This window comes from Vulpes lagopus, chromosome 13, assembly GCF_018345385.1.
Source record: "Vulpes lagopus strain Blue_001 chromosome 13, ASM1834538v1, whole genome shotgun sequence".
NCBI classification, from domain to species: Eukaryota; Metazoa; Chordata; class Mammalia; order Carnivora; family Canidae; genus Vulpes; species Vulpes lagopus.
Window position 1 is genome coordinate 3,135,078 of NC_054836.1, and position 22,235 is coordinate 3,157,312.

The 22,235-nt window shown below is 37.3% G+C and overlaps 1 protein-coding gene across 1 annotated transcript in view; it reads left to right on the forward strand.

Moving 5' to 3' along the window:
* The window catches only part of SND1 (staphylococcal nuclease and tudor domain containing 1), a 420,936-nt gene that overhangs the window by 171,972 nt on the left and 226,729 nt on the right, over positions 1–22,235 (forward strand). The window contains exon 12 of the mRNA XM_041727934.1: positions 18,697–18,797. Within this exon, the coding sequence (XP_041583868.1) occupies positions 18,697–18,797 (101 nt within the window). The remainder of the gene's footprint in view (positions 1–18,696; positions 18,798–22,235) is intronic.

Sequence of the window (22,235 nt, forward strand, 5' to 3'; positions counted from 1 at the left end):
AAAATAAATGACATCCTTTTTATAATTAAGTGCAAATTAACCAAAATTTTGATTGAAATAACTGACCAGATTTTATTTACATCCTCAGCATTTTTATCATTTGTTGTCTCAGAAGAATTATCTGCCAATTTGAATGTGTCATAGAAATATGGTTATAGAAAGCTTCATTTTTTAAGGAAAGCAGTGAGGTTTTATTTTGTGTTTATAAACATTTAAGCCAAGTTCCCAGATTTTAATTAAATCTGTTCTCTCCTTGGTCAGTGGACACAGAACAAGTGTTAGATGCTACCTCTGTGGTTGCCCTCATGTTATCTGAAACTTCAAAAGCCTGCTTCTTTTAAGATCTAAGCCAACTTAGGTTAGGATTCTCTTTGGCTAGATAGCCTAGAATCTGAATTCCCATCTTCATTAATTTTCACTGTGTTAATCACTTTATCTGGTTTTATAGTCCCTTTGCTAGAGCTAGCATTCCCACTGCTAGGAAAAGATGAAGGATTCCTTTGCGGTTTCTCCAGATACAAATCTCTTTATGCATTCCCATTTTTCTCTATTTAAGTTTGCTTTAAAAATTAGTTGAGGAATGGAGTGTCTTTATTTTGGGTAGTTCTAACCATCTTGCTGATGTTTTTCATCCTCTTCCCTTAGTTCTTAAATTTGAAAGCTTTCTAAACTTCTAATCTTGACATTTTTTGTAATTAACCCCATTAACTTACATCTTAGGTTGTGATTTGCCAAATATTTTATCTGTCTTTTGGGTGGGAAAGGGAGAATATGTTCTATAGTTACCATTTAGTTTTAAGTTATTTTTGAAAATAAGGAAGTGGGAACATGAGCACTGAATAAAAATCAGTCAGTTGATTACAAGACCTACATACAGCCAGGGAATCTAGTCTCCCCTGTTGTCTGTGACAGCTTACTGCTTTTCAGGAATGTCACTAATGTTACCTTAGACTACACCTTACCTATGATGATCTCTTGCTTTTCTTCTGTGGTTACTTTTTTTTCTGGTTATAAAAGCAGAGTATGTTCATTATAAGTTTGGAAAGTACAAAGGAAAAATAAAAGTATTTCAAATTATTGTTAACCTTGGGATTTTTTTTCTTTAACTTATATTTCTTTTGGAATCAATCTGTATGGCCTTATTTTTTCAATTTACTGTATAACCTGAACATCTCCCTACATCCTTCAATGAACTTTTAATGTAATAATTTCAGTGATTATTATGTTATTCCATGATTGTATGATGATTTATTACACCATTTGATTCATCTTAATTTTTTAGACCTATGGCAGTGTGGTTTTATTTTATGTTTTGATAAACAAGCTATACTATATAATAGAATCAAATAAATTTCCTGAGCATACAAAATTACAGGCTTCTACATTTGGGAGGATCCAAATATTAGAAGAGTTATTCCTGTCTATTAATTGATGGCATTGAGTACTTTTTTAGGTAAGATTTGGTCATTTAAGAAGTGTATTCGTTTTCCTGCACTTCAGTCATGTGCATTTCATCTCATTCAGAAAGTCAACTTTGGGGATCCCTGGGTGGCGCAGCGGTTTGGCGCCTGCCTTTGGCCCAGGGCGCGATCCTGGAGACCCGGGATCGAATCCCACGTCAGGCTCCCGGTGCATGGAGCCTGCTTCTCTCTCTGCCTGTGTCTCTGCCTCTCTCTCTCTCTCTCTGTATGACTATTATAAATAAATAATAAAAAAAAAATTCAGAAAGTCAACTTTGTATTTTTCCTGAGATTTTAATTCTTTAATGATTAACTTGAATTTTATTCCTTTTTTTTTTTTACGTTTCTTTTAGCCTAGTTTCTAATGCTTAATTTTTAACTTTCCATTACCATTTTCATTATTTAAAAACAACATAGCAACAAAATAGTCCTAGTAATTTTATTTTTGATTTGCCTGTATTATAGATTAGTAGGGATAGCTGTAAGCAGAGTAGTTTTGTAGGATCCAGAGTCAGTAACAGAAGCTGGAGGCCTCGGTCTCTCAGCCATCTCAGGAACTACTCTTTAGCCATCTGCTTTGTGTCATCCATTTATTTTAAGAGTAGCTTCTTAAATGATTCAGACTTGGAAGATTTTTGGGCTAACCCTCCTAGACTGTAATTCTCTCTAGGCATGTAACAGACTTAATTTACTGAAATGACTTCATTTTACTGTGGATTACTGTTCTTGTACTTTCAGATTTTATTTGCTCTGATATTTAGGATCTAGTTGTAACTTTCATTGAATTGCTGTTTAAATTTGGAGAATTCATATACTCCACTGAATCTGCTTTCTCTTGGATAGTGGCATGTGTTTGCCTTACCTGAAAACTGTGTCCCTTTCATTCTGAATTTAAACAGCATTACTTTTACTTCATCCCTTTAGAGCTCAATCAACTAATTTAGAGTTGGAATTTTAAAAATGGAATCTTTATAATAAATATAAATCTTAATCATTTTTAAAAAGTAACTTATTCCACAGATATATTTTCTATTTCCACTCTTTGTAAGCTAGCCTAATCCCAGATTGTATAACTCCACCAGTTTGTATTGCAGAAGGCCACTATTGCATAATTTGGGGACATATTATTTAACCTGTCTATATAACTGTTGTTGTTACGGTGTCATCTTCTGCTCCACAGCCCAGCTGCTTACAAGCAGCTAAAAAAATATTCTCACAATGTTCAAGAGAAGCAAAAATGAAGAAAGGGATGGGATTCTTGCTTACAGATATTGATCGATTGCTAATAACTTGTAGAATCATTAAAAATTGGTTATATTCATTCTTTTCAGATTTGGGAGTTGCTTATTAGATCAATACCGATTATTTTACCGATATTACCCTGTTTGCTCCAGATCCGAGTATTTCAACATGCCTCCTATTTCTTAATGATTATGGGATTTTTAAAACTTTTGAACCCCATATTTACCAGTGAATATTTTGTTTTCATTGCTATATTATGTTTATCTTGATGTTTACTCACAGGAATTTTAGCAGATATCACTAAGAATACTCATTTTATTAGGTTATAAATTGAAATGCTTTACCATATCTGTTAAACCATTTCTTTTACAGGTTAGATTTATAAATGCATCACTTTATTTAAACATACTTATGCATATTGGTTTATCTTTTACTGAGAAAATATAAGGGTCTTATTATAGACCTATCCTTTCTATTTCGGCACTTAATCTGAAATTTCAGTGTCGTTCTTTATTTAATGTTACTAGTTTGTGTGTGTGTGGTGTGTGTGTACATATATATGTAGCAGTTTTGCTTGCTCTTTTTCTAATACAGTAAATTTGATTTCTCTTTCCTATACTTACTGGTTGTTCTGAAAGCTACTTTTTAAGTGATTGGGATTTACATAATTCTTTTGAGATTGTTTGAGAAGTTTCTCCGTAGGGTAGTTTGCATGAAGTTCTTGGCCAGTTGCAATAAAGTCTTGTTACAATTGCTGATTTTCTAGTGTTTGGAGGTTGGAATTTTTGTGTCATCTTGGTGGTTGTGTCAGAAGCAGCTAGAAGTTTTGGCTTTGTTTTATTTCCCATGAAATTGTCTAAACTTGTTTGGTAATTCTGTATTTGGCAGTATATTTTAAATATCACCGTCTGCGTAGGCTGGTCTTTCAATGATAAGATTAATTTATAGCTCAAAAGATTAATGAGTGAACCAACTGCCATGTTCTTGAGATCACATCTCATGAACAGAGAGAGATAGAGATTTTTAATAGCACAAGAACAAAAATTCTTTACATGCTCAATTGTGGAGGAGAGTTCATTGGGTCCTTCTGTTTATCCTTATACCACTATGCTGTGGAAGAATTTCTCATTAGTTTTTCCATTGTGGACTCTTAGAGGTATAGGTCAGCTGGTAGGAAGAGCATCACATAGAAATTACCATACGTGACCCATCAGGGAGAGATATGTTGCCGTGTGTACCAAGGATGTAGTCAGAGAACCTGAGTAATGAAGACATAGGTGGCATTGAATCCTGATTCACTTTCAGTCCAGTTTACTTTAAGCAAGTCGAGTATGTGCAAGAAAACTAGAAGCACACACAGCTGGTGAGAGGGTAAAAGCTTGTAGAGATTGTAATTTTTGGAAGAATCTTTCCATATGTTGTATCATTTTTTTTTTTTTTTTTTTGGCATCCTAAACAGTGGTGCTGTGCTGTTTGTTCTAAGCAAAGGACCTGTTGTGAGGAAGTTTGCGTTCCTGTGAAGTGGCTGCTTGCTTGGTTAATTATTTGGACCATCCCCTGAGACTTAGGCACCAAAAGATTTCTTCCTTTTTACAAAAGAGTAGCTTTTGTAAAAAAGATGAATTTGGTTGAGGTTCTCTGAACTGGATAGATTAGGAAATTAAAATAGTTATTTGATTCTGATAGCTTAGTTGTGTTTGTTAGTGATAAGTCTTCTGCATATGCTATCAGTTGCTTTCTAAACTGATTCTCAAGGCACTTTATGGTATTACAAAAAGCAAGATTATTGTTATATAAGATCTTATTAAAGTGGTTCTCCATGCACTCTCTCCTAGGGCTCCAGTCTCAAAAGTGTATCGTCACGGACAAATGAAATATGGTATACCCATATAGTACACATACTCTGCCCTGAAAGGACATCATGTACTGACCTGTGGAACAACCTAGATGAAAGTTAAAGCATTATACCATATGAAAGAAGACACAGAAGACCACTTAATGTACATTTCCATTTTTGTGAAATGTCTGAAATAGGCAAACACAAGGAGATAGTAGATTAATGATTCCCAGGATCTAGGGGAAGGAGGGAATGGCAGAGTGCTTAATGGATAAAGGATTTCTTTTTGGGTGATGAAAGCGTTCTGGTATTAGATAATGGTGATTATTTACAGAGTTGTGAATATACTAAAATCCACTAAATTGGTATACATTAAAATGGTTACACTGGAGAGTTTTATATAAATTTTATCTTAAAGATGAAAAGGTTCATCTGCATTTTGGTGGAATGGCTGCTGAATGAATGACAAGAAGCATTAGGTATTTGCTTCTTGATGCTGTTGCTGGTTACCCAGTGAGTTAAGTAGTGAATAGTAGGGATGGCCCCTGAAATATATGAGGAGTCCCCTCCTTAAGGGAAACATACTTGTACAGTGATTTGATAATTCATAGAAAGTGCTGTTGGATAATCACCTTTAAGTTCCCGTTACTAATGGGAATGCAAGACATTTGGTTAACATGTGTGATTGATTTTATTCTCTTTTGTATGTTCGCTATGTTTTATCTGAACTTGGTTTTGAAAATCTCTGGCTTTCCTTTTTGGAAACTAGTTACTGGATTGCTGCCTAGGTGTTAGATTAGCAAGCCTTATACTTTGAGATTCTCTGTTAGATGCAGACTTGAATGTATGAGAGGTATAGTGCTGGTGGCAGTTTATTGGTATACCAAACATATTTTTACCATATTTGATCATCTTTAGATTACTTGCTGGTATGAGACAGTGTTCCATTACCACCAATTCTTGGCTCATGATGTCACAGCCTTCGCTTATCCATGTAGTACATTATACTAAAAAAGGAAACCCCATGGGTTGACATCAGGTTTTATCGACTATACTGTGATGATTTAGGGAGAGAGAATGAGTTCACTTTGTTGCAACGGGAAATCTATGCTCCTTGTCTGCTCTGCCAATGGGAAACAGGATCGGGGCATGAACTGGGGATGGGGCATAGCCCTTCAGACATTAGTAGCTCTTGGCCTTACGACTAAAGAAAGAACAGCAGATTAGCCCACTGCAAAATATTAGGGCTTAGTGAGTGGTCAGTTGCTAGTAATATTTTATATCTTTCATACACTGTTCCTCAGCTATATGAAGGGCTGCATAGGTATAACAAACATAAACCAGTAGTATCAGACTTGATCAGTGATTAGCATGCCAAAATGCAGTTCCTTGTTACGTGACAAGTAGAGAAGACATATGGCAGGCAGGTGGTGGCAGCAGCATCATTATCAGCTCACAGTGAGATTGGCAGTTCACTTGCAGATAGTGATGCCCACCTGCCATGGAAACAGTGCACCGCTGGGCACCCGGAAGCCCTCATGATTGTGTCCTAACAGTGGTTAGCCTGCCCTGCATAATTCTTATTGGTTGGCAGTCACTACTGAACAGTGACTCTGGCTTCAGCCTGGGAATGAGTGCGATATAATACATAATCAGTATTGAAAGTATCTGGTTTGAGCAGGCCAATTTGTTTTTCTTAATAAAGGTACATGTTATCTTTTATATATTTTATTCCAACTAACCATTTGTTTTCTTAAATTTAATCTTTTTCTTCTCCAAATGTAACTTAGAAATTTTAATCTCAGAAACCCATGGTGTGAAAAACTGAATGTACCCTATAATTGTACCTTTGTTGGATATTTTCCTCCAGATTCTGTTTCTGGGTCCTGAATTTCCCCCCAAAAGAATTTTATTGCATGTACCATTGCACATTTGCTTTTTTATTTGGACGTATTTCCAAAGCAGAGTATATAGGTCTCCCTTATTTTCAACAGCTATGGGATATTTGCTGAGAAGTGCTGGTAATACACTAGTAGAAAAAAATAGCCATGGCTGCTACCAACTTAGAACTTGTGGGTTGCTATGAGAGTTAGATCACAACTTGTAATTATGCATTCGTGCTAAACTGTGAATGCAAAGGTCAGAGTCCTTGCACATACATCTTTTGTTACTATAGACTAAATTACTTAAAGTGGAATTGCTAGGTCAAAGGACATCTACATAATAAGTGTTGGTACAGTTGTCAGTTTGACCTTCAAAGATGTTATAGCAATTTAGGTTTCTGCCAACAGTGGGGAAAATAGCACTTAGAGAAGCACATGAAAATTGAAGGCTCATTAGACAAAAGCATGGCAATAGTGATTAGATTTAACAGAGAACTAGACAGGTGGAAAAATTATGGTGGGATACAATGAAAATTCCCCCCAAAGTCTAGATCTACACTTGACAGATCTCTAAGGAAGGTCTATTCCTCCTGGAGGAAATGTGTCCAAGCACAACACATCCAAAATTATTTGACAATTTTATAGGAAGTCAATGAGCTGTAGATTACTCTATCTTACTCTGTGACTTGCTGCTGAGAAACAGTGAAGCAGGTAACATTTAGTTAGAATTGGGATACCTAGACATGCAGCTTGGATTGGCTCTTTTTCGGAAGCAGAAAAATACATAAAAGTATTTCATATCCTGAGAAGAGTGGAATAATTGGTCCTCTACAACTGCCTGAGACTGCTCTTTTATTTTAATGGGTTGTTGGACATAACTTCTCGTTATTATTGCCTTTGCGTACTGTGTTTTTTGGGAATGTGATGGAAGTATTTCCTTCAGATTCTGGAGTTGGCGAAGTCTGAGATAAGAGTTATCTGACCTTTGCCTGGCTTGTGCTGCTGAATTATTGCCTAATGGAATATGTGTGGGTATAAAGTCCTAAGCAAAAACAAAACAAAAAGCAAACCATGATATATTTAACTGTGGCAAAATGCACATTACAAAAAATTTATGATCAAAACCATTTTTAAGTGTACTTTGTGGTTGCAGGGTAATACTCAACACTGCTTAAACTCCAGAATTTTTCCATCTTGCAAAACTGAAACTGTGCACCCATTTAACATATCTCCATTTCTTTCTCCTTCTAGTCTCTAGCAACCACCATCTACTTTGTTTCTTTGAATTTTGAATTTGACTACTCTAGATCACCCATGTAAATGGAATCATACAGGGATCCCTGGGTGGCGCAGCGGTTTGGCGCCTGCCTTTGGCCCAGGGCGCAATCCTTAAGACCCGGTATCGATCCCACGTCGGGCTCCCGGTGCATGGAGCCTGCTTCTCCCTCTGCCTGTGTCTCTGCCTCTCTCACTCTCTCTCTCTCTCTCTGTGTGACTATCATAAATAAATAAATAAAAATTAAAAAAAAATTTAAATGGAATCATACAGTATTTCTTTTTGTGACTGGTTTATTTCACTTAGTATAATGTCCTTGGGGTTCACTGAAGTAATAGCATGTGTCAGAATGGCCTTCCTTTTTAAGGCTGAATAATATCCCATTGTATGTATATACCACGTTTTGTTTATCCATTTATCCATCAGTGGACGTTTTGGTTGCTACTGCTTTTTGGTTATTGTGAGTAATGCTTCTATGAACATGGGATACAAATGTCTCCGAGACCCTGCTTTCAATTCTTCTTCTTTTAATGATTTATTTTAAAGAGAGAGAGGGAGGGAGGGAGGGAGGGGATGTGTGTGTGTGCGCGCACGCGTGCACGCGTGCACGCACACACACAGGGTTGGGGGAAAGACAGAGGGAGAGAGAACTTAAGCAGACTCTAGGCTGAGTGCAGAGCCTGACACAGAGCTTGATCTCAGGACCCCAAGATCACAACCCAAGCAAAAAACCAAGAGTTAGGTGCTTAACCAACTGTGCCACCCAGTCACCCCTTCAATTGAATATATCCAGAAGTAGAATTGCTGGTTCTTATGGTAATTCTGCTTTTAATTTTTTGAAGAAACTGAGCAATCTTTCTGCTTCTTGTCTCTGATAAGTTAACAGTGGAGACTGGAGACTAGAAGTCTCAGAGAAGGCTTGTCTATATAGCTACCTGGAGCTTAGCTTCATGAACGTAGGCAGTTAGATATGCAAATGCTGCGTTTGACCTAGGTTTATCGTCCATTTTTATGTTCATCTCGTTTCATAAATACATATTTATGTTTGTGGGCTTAGGAGTTAGCTGTATGCTTATAAACTAAACTAGTTACTGGGATCCCTGGGTGGCTCAGCGGTTCAGTGCCTGCCTTTGGCCCAGGGCGTGATCCTGGAGTCCTGGGATCGAGTCTCATGTCAGCCTTCCTGTGTGGATTCTGCTTCTCCCTCTGCCTGTGTCTCTACTCTCTCTCTCTCTCTCTCTCTCTCTCTGTCTATCATGAATAAATAAATAAAATCTTAAAAAAAAAACTAGTTAAAAAAAAAGTGGTTGCGTACAAATCAAGATACCTGGATTTGGAGGTAGACACAGATGCAATGCAGGATGGTCTTTGATCAGTCTCTGTGTGTAGTTTCAGGCATTGACTTTAGGTGATATTGCTCCCTGCATGCTGTGCCTTTCATCAAGGAACTTTGTTTCATTTAGTAGGCCTCTATCTACTGTGTGAAATACAGGGAGAGGGTGGATTGTCTAAAGGAAGAAAGACCTGTAATGTTAACATCCATCTATCTTGGAATCTTTTCTTAGCATCAAAACCAAGAATAATTTATATAAAATACAGAAGAGCTGTATCCTTTGGCTGTTTTTCTTTGTGCCATTGGCAGCTGTTCTTAAGAATTATTACATTTTTCTTCATAATTCTCCTTAGAGGTCATGATACACTTCTTTTTAGTCCAGTTCACAATTCTAACTTTGGCCTTCAGTTAATTTACGTGAATATGTATTCCCTTCGTCTGAGTGACTTTAAATGCCAGCTCATGGGCATGCTGGAGAAATGGGTGTGCTTTGAAATTTAGTGAATACAGGATGGCTTTTTTATACTGGCTTTGCTCACCCAAGCAACACCTAGCCCCCAGAGCAATAAGGTTTTATTGGAACTCATGACAAGGTGAATACGTTAGCCCCCACTTTATTGCTTATGTTCCCCAGCTTGGCCTTTTTGGTGAATGGAGACATTTTCTTCATAGAATGGCATATATTTGCAGAGAAAATGTAACCTTTTGTTTTTATCCACGTCTTAATCATATTCCCTTTTCCCCCAGTAATTCTCCTCAGATGCCATTATGCACATCCTCTTTCTTCATATCCCTGAGCTTCTCAGTTTTATTACTACTCTTGTTTTAAAGACTGAGTGACATTGTGTGTATTCTACACAAAGCATAAGTATCTCTGTGTATTTGTGCTGCTTGTGTGGCTGGAACTCCTCCAGGGAGAGTTCTGGACAAAATGATTTAATTTCCCCTGACTGCTGCTGACCTTGAAAATTTTGGACACAGATGCCTGTGATTGACACTTGTACAGGGGAGGAAAAAAGACCCTTGTGCAACTTCCATCCTCTAGAGGAAAGCATTGGGAGATGGTAGCTCAGATGAGGAATAAGAAGAGCCAGCCATATGGGAGACATAAAATACAGTTTCCAGTATTACTTATGGGGCCTTAGCATTCATTGTTAGGGATCCTATCGTAATACAATTGGGTATGGGGATGAATTATACCATGATAGAGTAATGAACAAAATGATGGAACATTCGTGCAAACATAGATTATGCCTTTTACATATATTTGCATGCTTGTAAGGACTGAAGATTCTAGAGGATTAATGAAAATACTGCCAGCTGTAAGGTTATACTCATATAGTGGTCTCTGGTTTCTTCTGTGATCCTTATCAAATTGACTTGAAATATTTTCAGTTGTCAAAACTGTTATCCAATGACTTTTATATGTGCCTATTATTTACCTCATACATAAGCTAAGGAATATTTTGAGACCATTTTAATGTTATGGTTGTCAAGTTATCACTACTTCTAGAAATCTTTGCTAATCTCTAATGTGTCCTTATATGAAATGTCTTCATCTGTATTTGTGGATCTCATGCCTGTGTATGCTATTAATTAAATATTTACCAAGCTGAATATTTATCAGGAAGTCGTGATGTCCACTTACATGAATGCTTAATGTCACTAAAGACTCTAAGTATCTCTACAGGCCCTGTATTAAGCTGGATTTCTACCTTTCCTCTCAAAACACATAAAAGCATTTGTCCATCCATCCATCAAGGTGGTGGAGGGTAAGGAGTTCATTTTGTCTGAAGTACATCAAATAAGAATGCTCCTTGCCTCTGTGCTTATAGAGGTTTGTAAGCACTATACTATAGGTTTACATTCCATTGATGCAAATGGGATATTCTGAGAATAGTTCTGACTCTGTTGGGGATTTGGGAAGGGTAACTGTAGCTGGGGGGAGAGCAACATAAATATATGTGAATAAATAACCAGCCTTAGCACCTAATTACACTGATTTCAAAGGGGGGAGCGTTGTTACACATACAACTAGGCGGATTGGAGAGGTAGGAAGGAAGGATTCGTTGTTTCCTTATCTTTGCAGTGTAGATGTATAATTTTTTGTCTGTTATCTGCAAAATTGCTTAGGTTTTCCAGTATGGCCTTCTGTAAAAATTGTTTTAAGAGAGCTCAGATCTCAGCAATTTCCTAATGAAACATAAATTTCAGCTTTTATTATTATGGTTATAAAAATAAATAGTTCAACATCTACCAATTGCTCATTTTCTTTCTAATAATATCAGTCAACACTCAGTAGAAGTATTAATCACTGCTACAAAAAGCAGATATTTCCTTAGCCAAGTTTCAAGCCACCATCAATCCAGTAGAATAAATTCCAGCCACTAAGGTAAAGAATTCTAGAATAATAGTCAGCAAAGACAAGAATAAATGAAGCTCAGCCATTGAATTGGTAGAAGTGATTGAAAAGTATCTTCCTCGGGGGATCCCTGGGTGGCGCAGCGGTTTGGCGCCTGCCTTTGGCCCAGGGCGCGATCCTGGAGATCCTGGATCGAGTCCCGCATCGGGCTCCCAGTGCATGGAGCCTGCTTCTCCCTCTGCCTGTGTCTCTGCCTCTCTCTCTATCTCTCTGTGACTATCATAAATAAATAAAAATTAAAAAAAAAAAAAAAAAGAAAAGAAAAGTATCTTCCTCGGGATCCCTGGGTGGCTCAGCAGTTTAGCGCCTGTCTTCATTCAGCCCAGGGCGTGATCCTGGAGTACCGGGATTGAGTCCCACATCAGGCTCCCTGCATGGAGCCGTCTCCTCCCTCTGCCTGTGTTTCTGCCTCTCTGTGTCTCTCATGAATAAATAAATAAAATCTTAAAAAAGAAAAATATCTTCATCAAATACAAAACAATATATTTCATAAAGATAGTCATAATTTAAAGGAATTTTTTTCCTTTGTACAAATTTATCCTCACATCTGAAATTGTTTTTAGGAACTGAAAATTCCAAAGCTTCCTGATCTAGTCAGGTAACAGATTTTTTAAAAGAAAATGAAGAATAAACATTTTATTTTTCATATCTTGCTTTTCATACCATGTTTGTTCATACTTGGTTTAAGGATGTTTATAGGGATTCATAAAATATAAGAAAACAAAAGCTCCCAGGAAAAAAAATAGAGAAAGTTAGAATCATAATAGATAGAATCATGTAATAGAGGAATGACGCTAAGACACACTTGTGCCTTAGGAGAGTAGGTGTGTACAGTACAGTCTGGTGTGGTGACTAGAGCCACATGTGGCTCTCAAGCACTTGAAATGTGCATGGTCCAGATCAAGGTGTCCTGGAGCTGCAAAACACACACCAGATTTCAATGACTTCATATCATAGAAAAAATAGTCTCAATATCCTTTTCATATTGGTTATTTCTTGATAGGATGTTTTGTATATTTTTAGTTAAAGAAGAAATATTATTAAAAATTTCATGTTTTTCCCTTTTTGATGTTACTAAAAATGTGAATGTACACATGTTGCTCTTATTTGTGACTCACGGTCTTTCTATGATCATGTGCCTGTCTAGGAGGAGGTAAGTTTTACCTCCTCTTCTGAGAGTTGAGGGGCTCCACAAGGGCTTGTATCTGAGTAGCTTCCTTGGTTGGGAGATAAGCTGAGAGCTTGCCAGAAGCAGGACCAAGAGGCTCCCCTTCAGTAATTTGTTTTGAAGCTCATCCTATATCTAGGTGAATGGGTAATTAAAATTTGTTTGCAAATTAAAAATATATACATCTAATATTTTTATAAGAAATACATAAGGTGCTTTTTATTTAGTAGGGAAGAAAGATTAAGCATACTTAAATATTGAGGAGTATTATAAAGGCCCTATTCTCTCCAGACAAATGGAGACCTTGGTCTCTTTGTTGATTATCTTCCTAATTTAGTAAGGCAAGGTGTAGCCTCTCAAAATATCTCTAGTTAACCTATTAATTAATTGAGATTATTCCCCACACTCTGCTTTAATTATCTTTGGTAAATAAAATCTCCAATAACTGGTACCTGCAAAATTAATCTAGAAGATGTGTAAATAAATACTAAATAGAGTATCATTCTTTAAAATAAGCCCTACTTATCTCTAAGTTGGAATGAATATGTATGAAGTACATATTCTTGTTTGCTGTGACTCCTTAAGGAGAAAAGTGTATTTAATGGAGTCTTTTCTACTTAATGATTTTAGCAGTCTAATGATTTAAGTCAATATGCATCTTATTTATGCATATATGTATGGATGTATTTATTTATTTCATATACACTTATTTAGCACTTACTTTGTGCCAGGCTCTCTTCCAAGAAAATCAGTACATGTTTATCTAAACATAACCGACACGTAGAGCTTACTGAGTCTGGCCCTATTCTAAACACCTTGTGTTTATTAATGCATTTCTTCCCATAACTGTGAGATAAGGAGAGTTGTCCATGTTAAACACAGAGAAGTTAGGTAACTTATCCAAGTTCACACAGCTCTTATGTAGAATTGCTGGGAACCAAGCCTTGCAGCCTCGTGGCTCCAGAGTCTATGCTCTTATTTAAGCTGTGGAAAATAGTTTGTTCTACTTACTTTTGTCTTCTGGGTGCATTAGCTGGACTTGCCCAGATGACAGTGTCTTTTTTGGGGGTGCATAGAAGCTTTTCATAACTACCTGGAAATTCTGTCATAAGAATGAAGGGTCATTTAAGAGCTTATTTCCAGAGGCAGGGTATTTATTACAGCTCTTTGTGAATTTATGATTGGCCATGTGGAATAGGGGGTGGGATTATATGGTAATCATGCAAAATAGCCTTACATAAGAGCCCTAGTTATATTAATACTAAACTCAGGCTGTGACCTGGAAATGTTATGGATATGAGGTTTTTCTTACTTCCTTATCCTTTATACGTGGTTCAGGTTTTGTCATTTTGTCATTTCATTATCATCACTTTTATAAAGTCTACAAAGTTCTTTGGTAGTCTGACTTTTTGAGAGATCAGTTGTATGAAGGATATCCATCCATAGAGCCTTAGAATTCTTTAGCTGTGGCCCAAAGCTATTCTGTTGAACTAAATTACTTCCATGCTTTATAAGAGATTGTGATATAAATTTGGTCTTAAGTTTCCATCTTCATTTCTCTGAATGGTCCCTGAATTTCCTTTCAGGGAAGACTCCACAATATTGGATGACTCCAATTAGATCGCCCCCTACCTACCTTTTTGTTTTTCTTTGAAAATGTGTTTGAGAAACACATAATATGGAAAATTACATGTAATTTGCTTGCTTTACCTGTTACAGGAATGGCTGTGATTAAAGCTTTATCCTGATTTCAGGATATTCTTCTCCTCCATGTTTTAAATACATTTTTGTCATATAGAAAGGTGGAAAGATCAACAACCTGACAAATCAGCCCTCAAAAATGAGCCTTCTCATTTCAAAGGTGTCCTTTAGAATTTTATGTCTGAAAGGGCTCCTGATGGATGACATATATCCATTCATGAAACAGATATTTACTATATAATCTCCTACTCCTGTACTGGCCCTATGACAACAGTTTTAGGGAGTAAAAAGCATGCCTGCCTTCTCCTGGAACTTACAATTTATGTGTTCCAATATATTACAGTAAGGTAGGAATTGCAAAGACCTAAGCAAATGCCATAAAATACACCATGTCTGGCTAGCTAGGAATTTGAGAGTTTGGTGATACCGTAAAGTTCTAGTCTAGTGCTCTAAGTTTTCCAGGTGAAAAAGTGAGACCCAAAGATGAGATGTGACTCTTTTGAGAAAGAATGACAAGTAGAATCAAGCAAGAGCCCAAGGCTTCCTCGGGTCATTGCTGTAAAGAAAGATCAGAGATCAAGCCCTGTCTTTGTCTTATGTACATATAAAATACTTGTATACTCAACATTTCAGGAGTATCTATAAGCTTGATTAAATGAGGAACCTATCTGCATTGACCTACTTACTTACTTATTTAAGATTTTATTTATTCATGGGAGAGGGAGAGGCAGAAACAGAGGGAAAAGTAGGCTCCCTGTGGGACTCAATCCCGGGACCCTGGGTACATGACCTGAGCCAAAGGCAGATACTCAGTGGACTGAGCCACCCAGGCCCCCCTAACCTGCTACTTTTTTTTTTTTTTTAAGGATTTTATTTATTTATTCATGAGAGAGACAAAGACAGAGACAGAGACACAGGCAGAGGGACAAGCAGGCTCCATGCAGGGAGCCCAACGTGGGACTCGATCCTGGGTCTCCAGGATCACACTCTGGGCTGAAGGCGGCGCTAAATCGCTGAGCCACCCGGGCTGCCCCTAACCTGCTACTTTTTAACTCCTGCCATTCCTGTGTACTTTACCCACAAGCACAAAACTCAAGTTATAATTTATTCAAAGACCTTGCTAAGATTTACAGTTTTAATTGAAACTATTTAAATTGTGGCTCTTTTTTAGATGATTGACAAGGCAGTGATGAGTATCTAGAAATGGCTCCAAGGTAGAGAAACTGATCTCAGAATCCACAGGAGAGGGACATAAATGCTAATTACACATTGACTTTAATTCCTGGTTTGTCACAACTGCCTAAGATGGGTGTCTTGGCTGTGAGATGTTATCAGGGCCTGATCATCTGTACTTCAGGTTTGCTTTAACAGTGTTGTCTCCCCATTGTGCTCATTAATCCCTTATTTTCAGTTCTTTTCCTAAATAGAGGAAGAAGTTAATTGGGAGATGAATTTAATTATTGATTCTTTAGGTTATTGAAAAGTAAAGTTTTATTTGTTTGTTTGGTCTTCTCACTTATTTTCCTGAAAGACAGTTTTGGGATAGGGTGCCTTTTGGCCTTCCGAGCTGGAGGATGGTCAGATGTTAATTTTTGTTTATTATCGTCCCCCCCCACCACACCCCCCAATAACTGCTGAGCCACCCAGGGATCCCCTGTTCCGAGGGATTTGAGTCAGTAATGCTTCTGTTTCTAGCCCCTCTCAGTCCTTGTCCTGTCTTTTGGCCAGTAGTAACTCTAGCCAGCTGCATACAAGGAAACTATTAAAACCTCTTTGTAGGAGGGACTAGTTGTTAAGCCCCATCCTTACTCTCGTCTGATCATATCCCTCAAATGTACCGAGCTCCCTAGCTTTAGACAAGTTGATGAGACCTAGCAATAATTCCAGTGTATACACTTGACTCTAGAGGTCTTCTGTGTATTTTCTTCTTGTCTGTCTTGTTACGTTATGTTATGATAGTACTTCTCCTAAGAAAGATTTACCTTACCTTCAGTCCTTAATTGGCTTTCTCTCTGATAGGGCTCCCTGTTGCTTTTAAACCATGATTAGATGGAATGTTCAAATGAGTGATCTGACAGTCCAAATTTTGAGGCAGCTGTCCTTTTCAAAATTTCTGTATTCATTTTTAACATGAGTTTTTGAGAAACAGACAGTTTGAAAGGATTTTAACGGTGCTCACCAGCACTGTGGCTGATCTTGATGTCTATGCAATATGCTTCTTTAAGCTGATCAGTGGGAACTAAAGATGTGTTTAGAAAACTAGGTTCTGAACTTAATGAAGTTGATCATATCCCTCACTATGAGGTTGGCTTCAGGATCTAGTGTACTTTCTTTAATGCAGATATGTAAACCTTGACTGTGACCAAAACTGGACATATACCTTAATGCTATAAAACAGACACTGCATGTTTGTTAACGGATACCACATGCTTGTTTTTTCTTAAAAGTTTTCATAGAGAAAGATCATTGTTCAGTATGTCCATATCCATATATTGTATATTAGGATTAAACAACTTTCTCATTTTAGGTTCCTAGCTTCCTAACCTATTTGTATACATATCCTTTCTTCATTCAGAATTTATTTATTTATGTTTAAATATTTTATTTATTTATTCATGAGAGACACAGGGCGGGGGGCAGAGATACAGGCAGAGGAAGAAGCAGGCTCCATACAGGGATCCCGACGTGGGACTCGATCCCAGGATCACACCCTGAGCCAAAGGCAGACGCTTAACCTCTGAGCCACTCAGGCGTCCCTTCATTCAGAATTTAAAGTTTTTCTGGTCCATTCGATCTTTGGTTTTTTGGTTTTTGATGTTTTTCCCCCCCAAAACTTCCTAACTCCAACTGTATTGGTCCTGGGTGCAGTTAGCTTGTAGTTTTATTAATATACCGTGATACCAGTCCTGAGCATCCTGTCCCGAGCATCCATTTGACTGTCAGCTTGTTCTTGATGTTTCTTAACTTGATTCTGGAGAAGTTATGGTACACTGAAATTACATGCAGTTTTTCCATAATTTCATATTTTAAGAAACAGATCTTCCAAGGAGTCTGAAAAGGTTAAAGAATTGCTTTATGTAATGTTATCTAGGAGTCCTCCAGGAACATTGCCAACCTCCTTTCTATCAAGTATAATACCCATGGGACCTTAAATGTTTAGCCATTTGTCTTTCTCTTTTGGTATCAGTTATTTAAATTTTTAGAGCAGTTTTAGTTCATCGCAAAATTGAACAGAACGTACAGAGAGCTCCCATATAAACCCTACCTCTACACAAGCACAACCATCCTGTGCCAGAGTGGTACACTTGTTATAGTTGATGAAGTTACATTGATACATCACAATTTAAATTCTGTAGTTTACATAGGATTTTTGTGTTCTGTGTTCCCTGGATTTTGAGAAATTTATAATGGCATGTATCCATCATTATTATATAGTGAATTGTTTCACTGCCCTAAAATCACCTGTGTTTTCCTGTTCATCCCATTCTCTTCCCCCTGACCCTTGGCAATAGCTGATCTCATTATTTTTATGATTTTGCCTTTTCCAGAATGTTACATAGTTGGAACCATGCAAAATGTAGCTTTTTTTCAGATTGGCTTCTTTCTCTTAGCAATATGCATTTAAGATTCCTCTGTGTCAAAAAAAAAAAAAAAAAAAAAAAAAAGATTCCTCTGTGTCTTTTCATGGTGTATTGGCTCATTTTCAGTGCTGATTAATATTCCATTATCTGGATGTATCACAGTTTGTTTATATGTTCATCTACTGAAGGACACCTTACACATCAGTTTTAGCTCATTTGGATAAATACCAAGGCACGTGATTATCGGAACGCATGGTAAAATATGTTTAGTTTTGTAAGAAACCACCCATCTTTCAAAGTAGCTATGCTATTTTGTATTCACACTAACAATGAATGAGAGTGCTTGATGCTCCATATCCAAGCCAGCATTTGCTGTCAGTTTTTAGATTTAGGCAATCCTAATGTGTAGTGGTAGCTTATTAGTTTTGTAATTTGTATTTCCCCAGTGATCTATGATGGAAAGCATCATCACCATCTCAAGGTCTTTGGTGAGATGTTCAGGTCTTCAGCCCATTTTTAAATTGGGTTGTTCACTTTCTTACTGTTAAATTTTAAGACTTTGCATATTTTGGTTAAAAACCCTCTGTCAGATAAGGGTTCTGCAGATATTTTCTGCCAGTCTGTGGTTGAGCTATCTTTTGATTGTTGTTGTTGTTGTTGTTTGATGTTTTTTAAAAAAGTGTTAAAATCAAACTGGGTGAGGTGGTCTTTCACAACTCGGCAGGCACAGGATGCTGCTAGTGAGCTGTGTTGCAAACTCTCAACCTTAACTCCTTTGATTCTTTATTTGCAGGTGAATGTGACTGTGGACTACATTAGACCAGCCAGCCCAGCCACAGAGACGGTGCCTGCCTTTTCAGAGCGTACATGTGCCACTGTCACCATTGGAGGAATGTGAGTGTTCCGCTGGCAGAGGCTCAGCCATAGCTATGAGTTGTTCTCTATCAAGTCTTTACTTCCTTTCTTCCTGAATTGCTTCCTGTTGCTCTTAACACAGTGATCTTAATTATATCTTGATAGCAGTTTGCATTTGCAAAGCATTTTATAATCATTCATTAGCTAATCATATTCTTTCATTATTGTTTAAGATTTATTGGGCTGTGGGGGATCCCTGGGTGGCACAGGAGTTTGGCGCCTACCTTTTTGGCCCAGGCGCGATCCTGGAGACCCGGGATCGAGTTCCGCATCGGGCTCCCTGTGTGGAGCCTGCTTCTCCCTCTGTGTCTACCTGCTCTCGCGCGCGCACTCTCTCTCTCTCTCTATCGTGAATAAATAAATAAAATCTTTAAAAAAAAAAAAAAGATTTACTGGGCTATGTAGCTTGGCAATATGTAGCATGCATTATTACTATTAATAATGCCATTTATTGAGAGTCAGGTCCTAGGTACTATCCAACATTGGGTAGAATAATTATCTACACATTAATTTAGGAAGTTCAATTATAGGCACCCTCCACTCCTCAAAAAGGGGGGAGGGGTTCATTCGACATTATCTTTGTATAGACATATGTTTTCAGTAGATCATGGGGCCTTTCTCTTCTGTGCTGGCCATATCCTGTTAAATTCCAAAGTCTCTTGGGAACTTTGTTGAACAGTTTTTCTATCTGATGGGGGAAGGAAGAAGCCTGTAGCCTGCTAGGCTATGCTTCCACAATAAATATTAAAACAGTCCCCAGTAGCAGTTCTAGTCATTGTTTCCATTTCTAGTTAACAATCTTAAATGCTGTTTGTAAACTGATAGTTTTCTTCTTTTTTAAGGGGGCATAGTAGAGGGAAAGAAAAAAATAGGTTTCCCATCAAAACAGGGGTTGTCGGGATCCCTGGGTGGCGCAGCGGTTTAGCGCCTGCCTTTGGCCCAGGGCGCGATCCTGGAGACCCGGGATCGAATCCCACATCGGGCTCCCGGTGCATGGAGCCTGCTTCTCCCTCTGCCTGTGTCTCTGCCTCTCTCTCTCTCTCTCTCTCTCTCTCTCTCTGTGACTATCATATGTAAAAAAAAAAAACAAAAAAACAGGGGTTGTCTTGTTGAAAGTACAGTGGAGCCATTAAGAGAAATACCTCTAAGCTACAGTGTGACTCTGAAAGGAAACAGAAGATCTTGTAGCTAATTTACCTTTCAGAAGCTCTCCTACCAAATAGGATCCTTTTCTGCTCATTCGCGCTATGACATTTTGGCAATAACTTTTGGTCATGATTATCACTCCTATATTTATGTAAACGTTACTGTACATTAGTCAGAGACTTCATGGAGAGGAGCTTGATGCAGACTTTTGTTGTCACTACCTTAACACCATCACAAGTGACAGGTTTTATTAGAAGCAGAATCTTGACAAATCTTAGATAATATTTTTGACATGGGAGAGACTAGGATGTATATTTTGGTCATTCTTCTGTCTGTGTAAGTTGCAATACTGATTATTACTATTTTGTCACGAGGAGCTAGATGCGTGCTACTCTGTTATGGGGAGCTGGAAAGTTGGTATTCCTATATATTAAAGTTTTAACTGTCGCAAAAAAGGAGTCATCTCAGGAAATAACTACTCCTATCTAATACACTGGTAAAAACGATTGCATCAGTACTGTAAAAATCCACATCTTTATTTTTGTAGATGGTTTCCACCCATATTTAACAATCCATTAGTGCAGGTTATTTCATTTAGTTACCACTGAGGTATACTTTTAAAGTAAATTCACACTGCTTAAAATTTATATAATCTGGTATGTTATAAGATTTTTCTTCTTTAGGACAATTTGAAACAGCTAGTTAAAAATTCCATAGTAGGGTGTTTTGGGCATGTTCCATGCCACGAAACCTTAAGTTTCAACTGTGTTGATAATTGACTTTAATGAAGATTACTCCTTCAGGCTAGTATGCCTTTCTGCAAAGGTTAGGTGACTCTGTTCCAGCCAAGGTTATGGTCAGATTCTCAAGCTTTCATGAGAAGGTATCAATGTTTTTTTTTTTCAGTTTGGTTAGTTAACACAAGTTGATGGGTCTTAATTGACAGCATAGACTATCTGTATTTCAGGTTCATGCCAGAGATGATAACCTTGACCTTACCTTTCTCTACCTTTCAGTTCTTGTAACTGGATTATAAGAAATACTATTTTTATATGATTTACCAAAGTATTTACCAGTGTATTGATTCTTCTAGATAACTTAAATTGTCTCCTTGGATTAGACCAGCCTAGCAAGGTGCCTGGGAAGCATTATGAGTTTCTTTACAGACTTGTTTCTACTATACTAGACTTTGTGAAGCAACTACTGGGCTGCATTCAGGAGAAATAATTGAGATCTACAGATACTTTTGAGACAAACTCTCACTAGACCATGAGCTCCCTAAAGGTAGGGATTTTCGTTACTTATATTCCCTGTTACAGTCTCAGTATTCAGCCTGTGGTGGGAGTTTCAATACGTTTTTATTATATTGTAGAGTGTCCTTTTAAGAAGCATAACAGGGAATACTTAGATGTCTCCGTACCTTGGACACTTATTTCTACTGAGCCCTGATTTTGTTACGTAATCAATACTGGAGAAGTTGTATTGGATAGTTTTCCTTTTTTGTTTGGTTATTGGGATGTCCTTGGCAAAGATAGGCTATTTCTGGAAGATCAGCTTTTTAATACCAATTATGCTTTTTATATTCTATTTGTAATCATAGCTTCTCTTTACTCTTCTCACTTTGATTTTGTTTTTAATTTATTCTCCTGAATTTTCTGTCCTTTTGCAAATCATTCCAAATAATACTATTAAAAGACTTGTATGAATAAATAAGAGTGTTCAAATAGTTCATAGTCAGAATCTAGGTATACTAACAGCCTTCTTTCTGAGTGTAATGGTTAATTATTTGAAAGCATTGGCTAAGGAAGGGATTTTTTTTAAATCTAAAATATTTTCATTTCATTTAAACCTGAAAATATATGTATATTTCCAGATTTTTGGTCTGTGGGCAGAGTAGGTCAACTCTTTGCTAACCTGATAAATGCATAACTTCCTCTTTAGAATGAGTCTTTAAAAACACTAATTATGAAACTCTGGATTTTTGTGATTTACACCCCCCTCATTTATTTTGCAGCCATTTAAAGCCATTCTTTTGATAAACCTTTAAAAAGCATTCAGCTGTTTTCATAAACACATTTTTTGAGTACTCATTTCAGTTATTAATAAACCATTTAATGAAGTACATAATTAAAAATAACAAGCACAACCAGTATAAATAGTTATGAGGACAGAAACAAATGCCTCAACAGTTTGGGACAAAAGTGCACAGGTGTCTGAGTGGCCCTCAGTCATTCTGATTGGCATCAGCTGAAATCCTAGAATGTGCAGGTC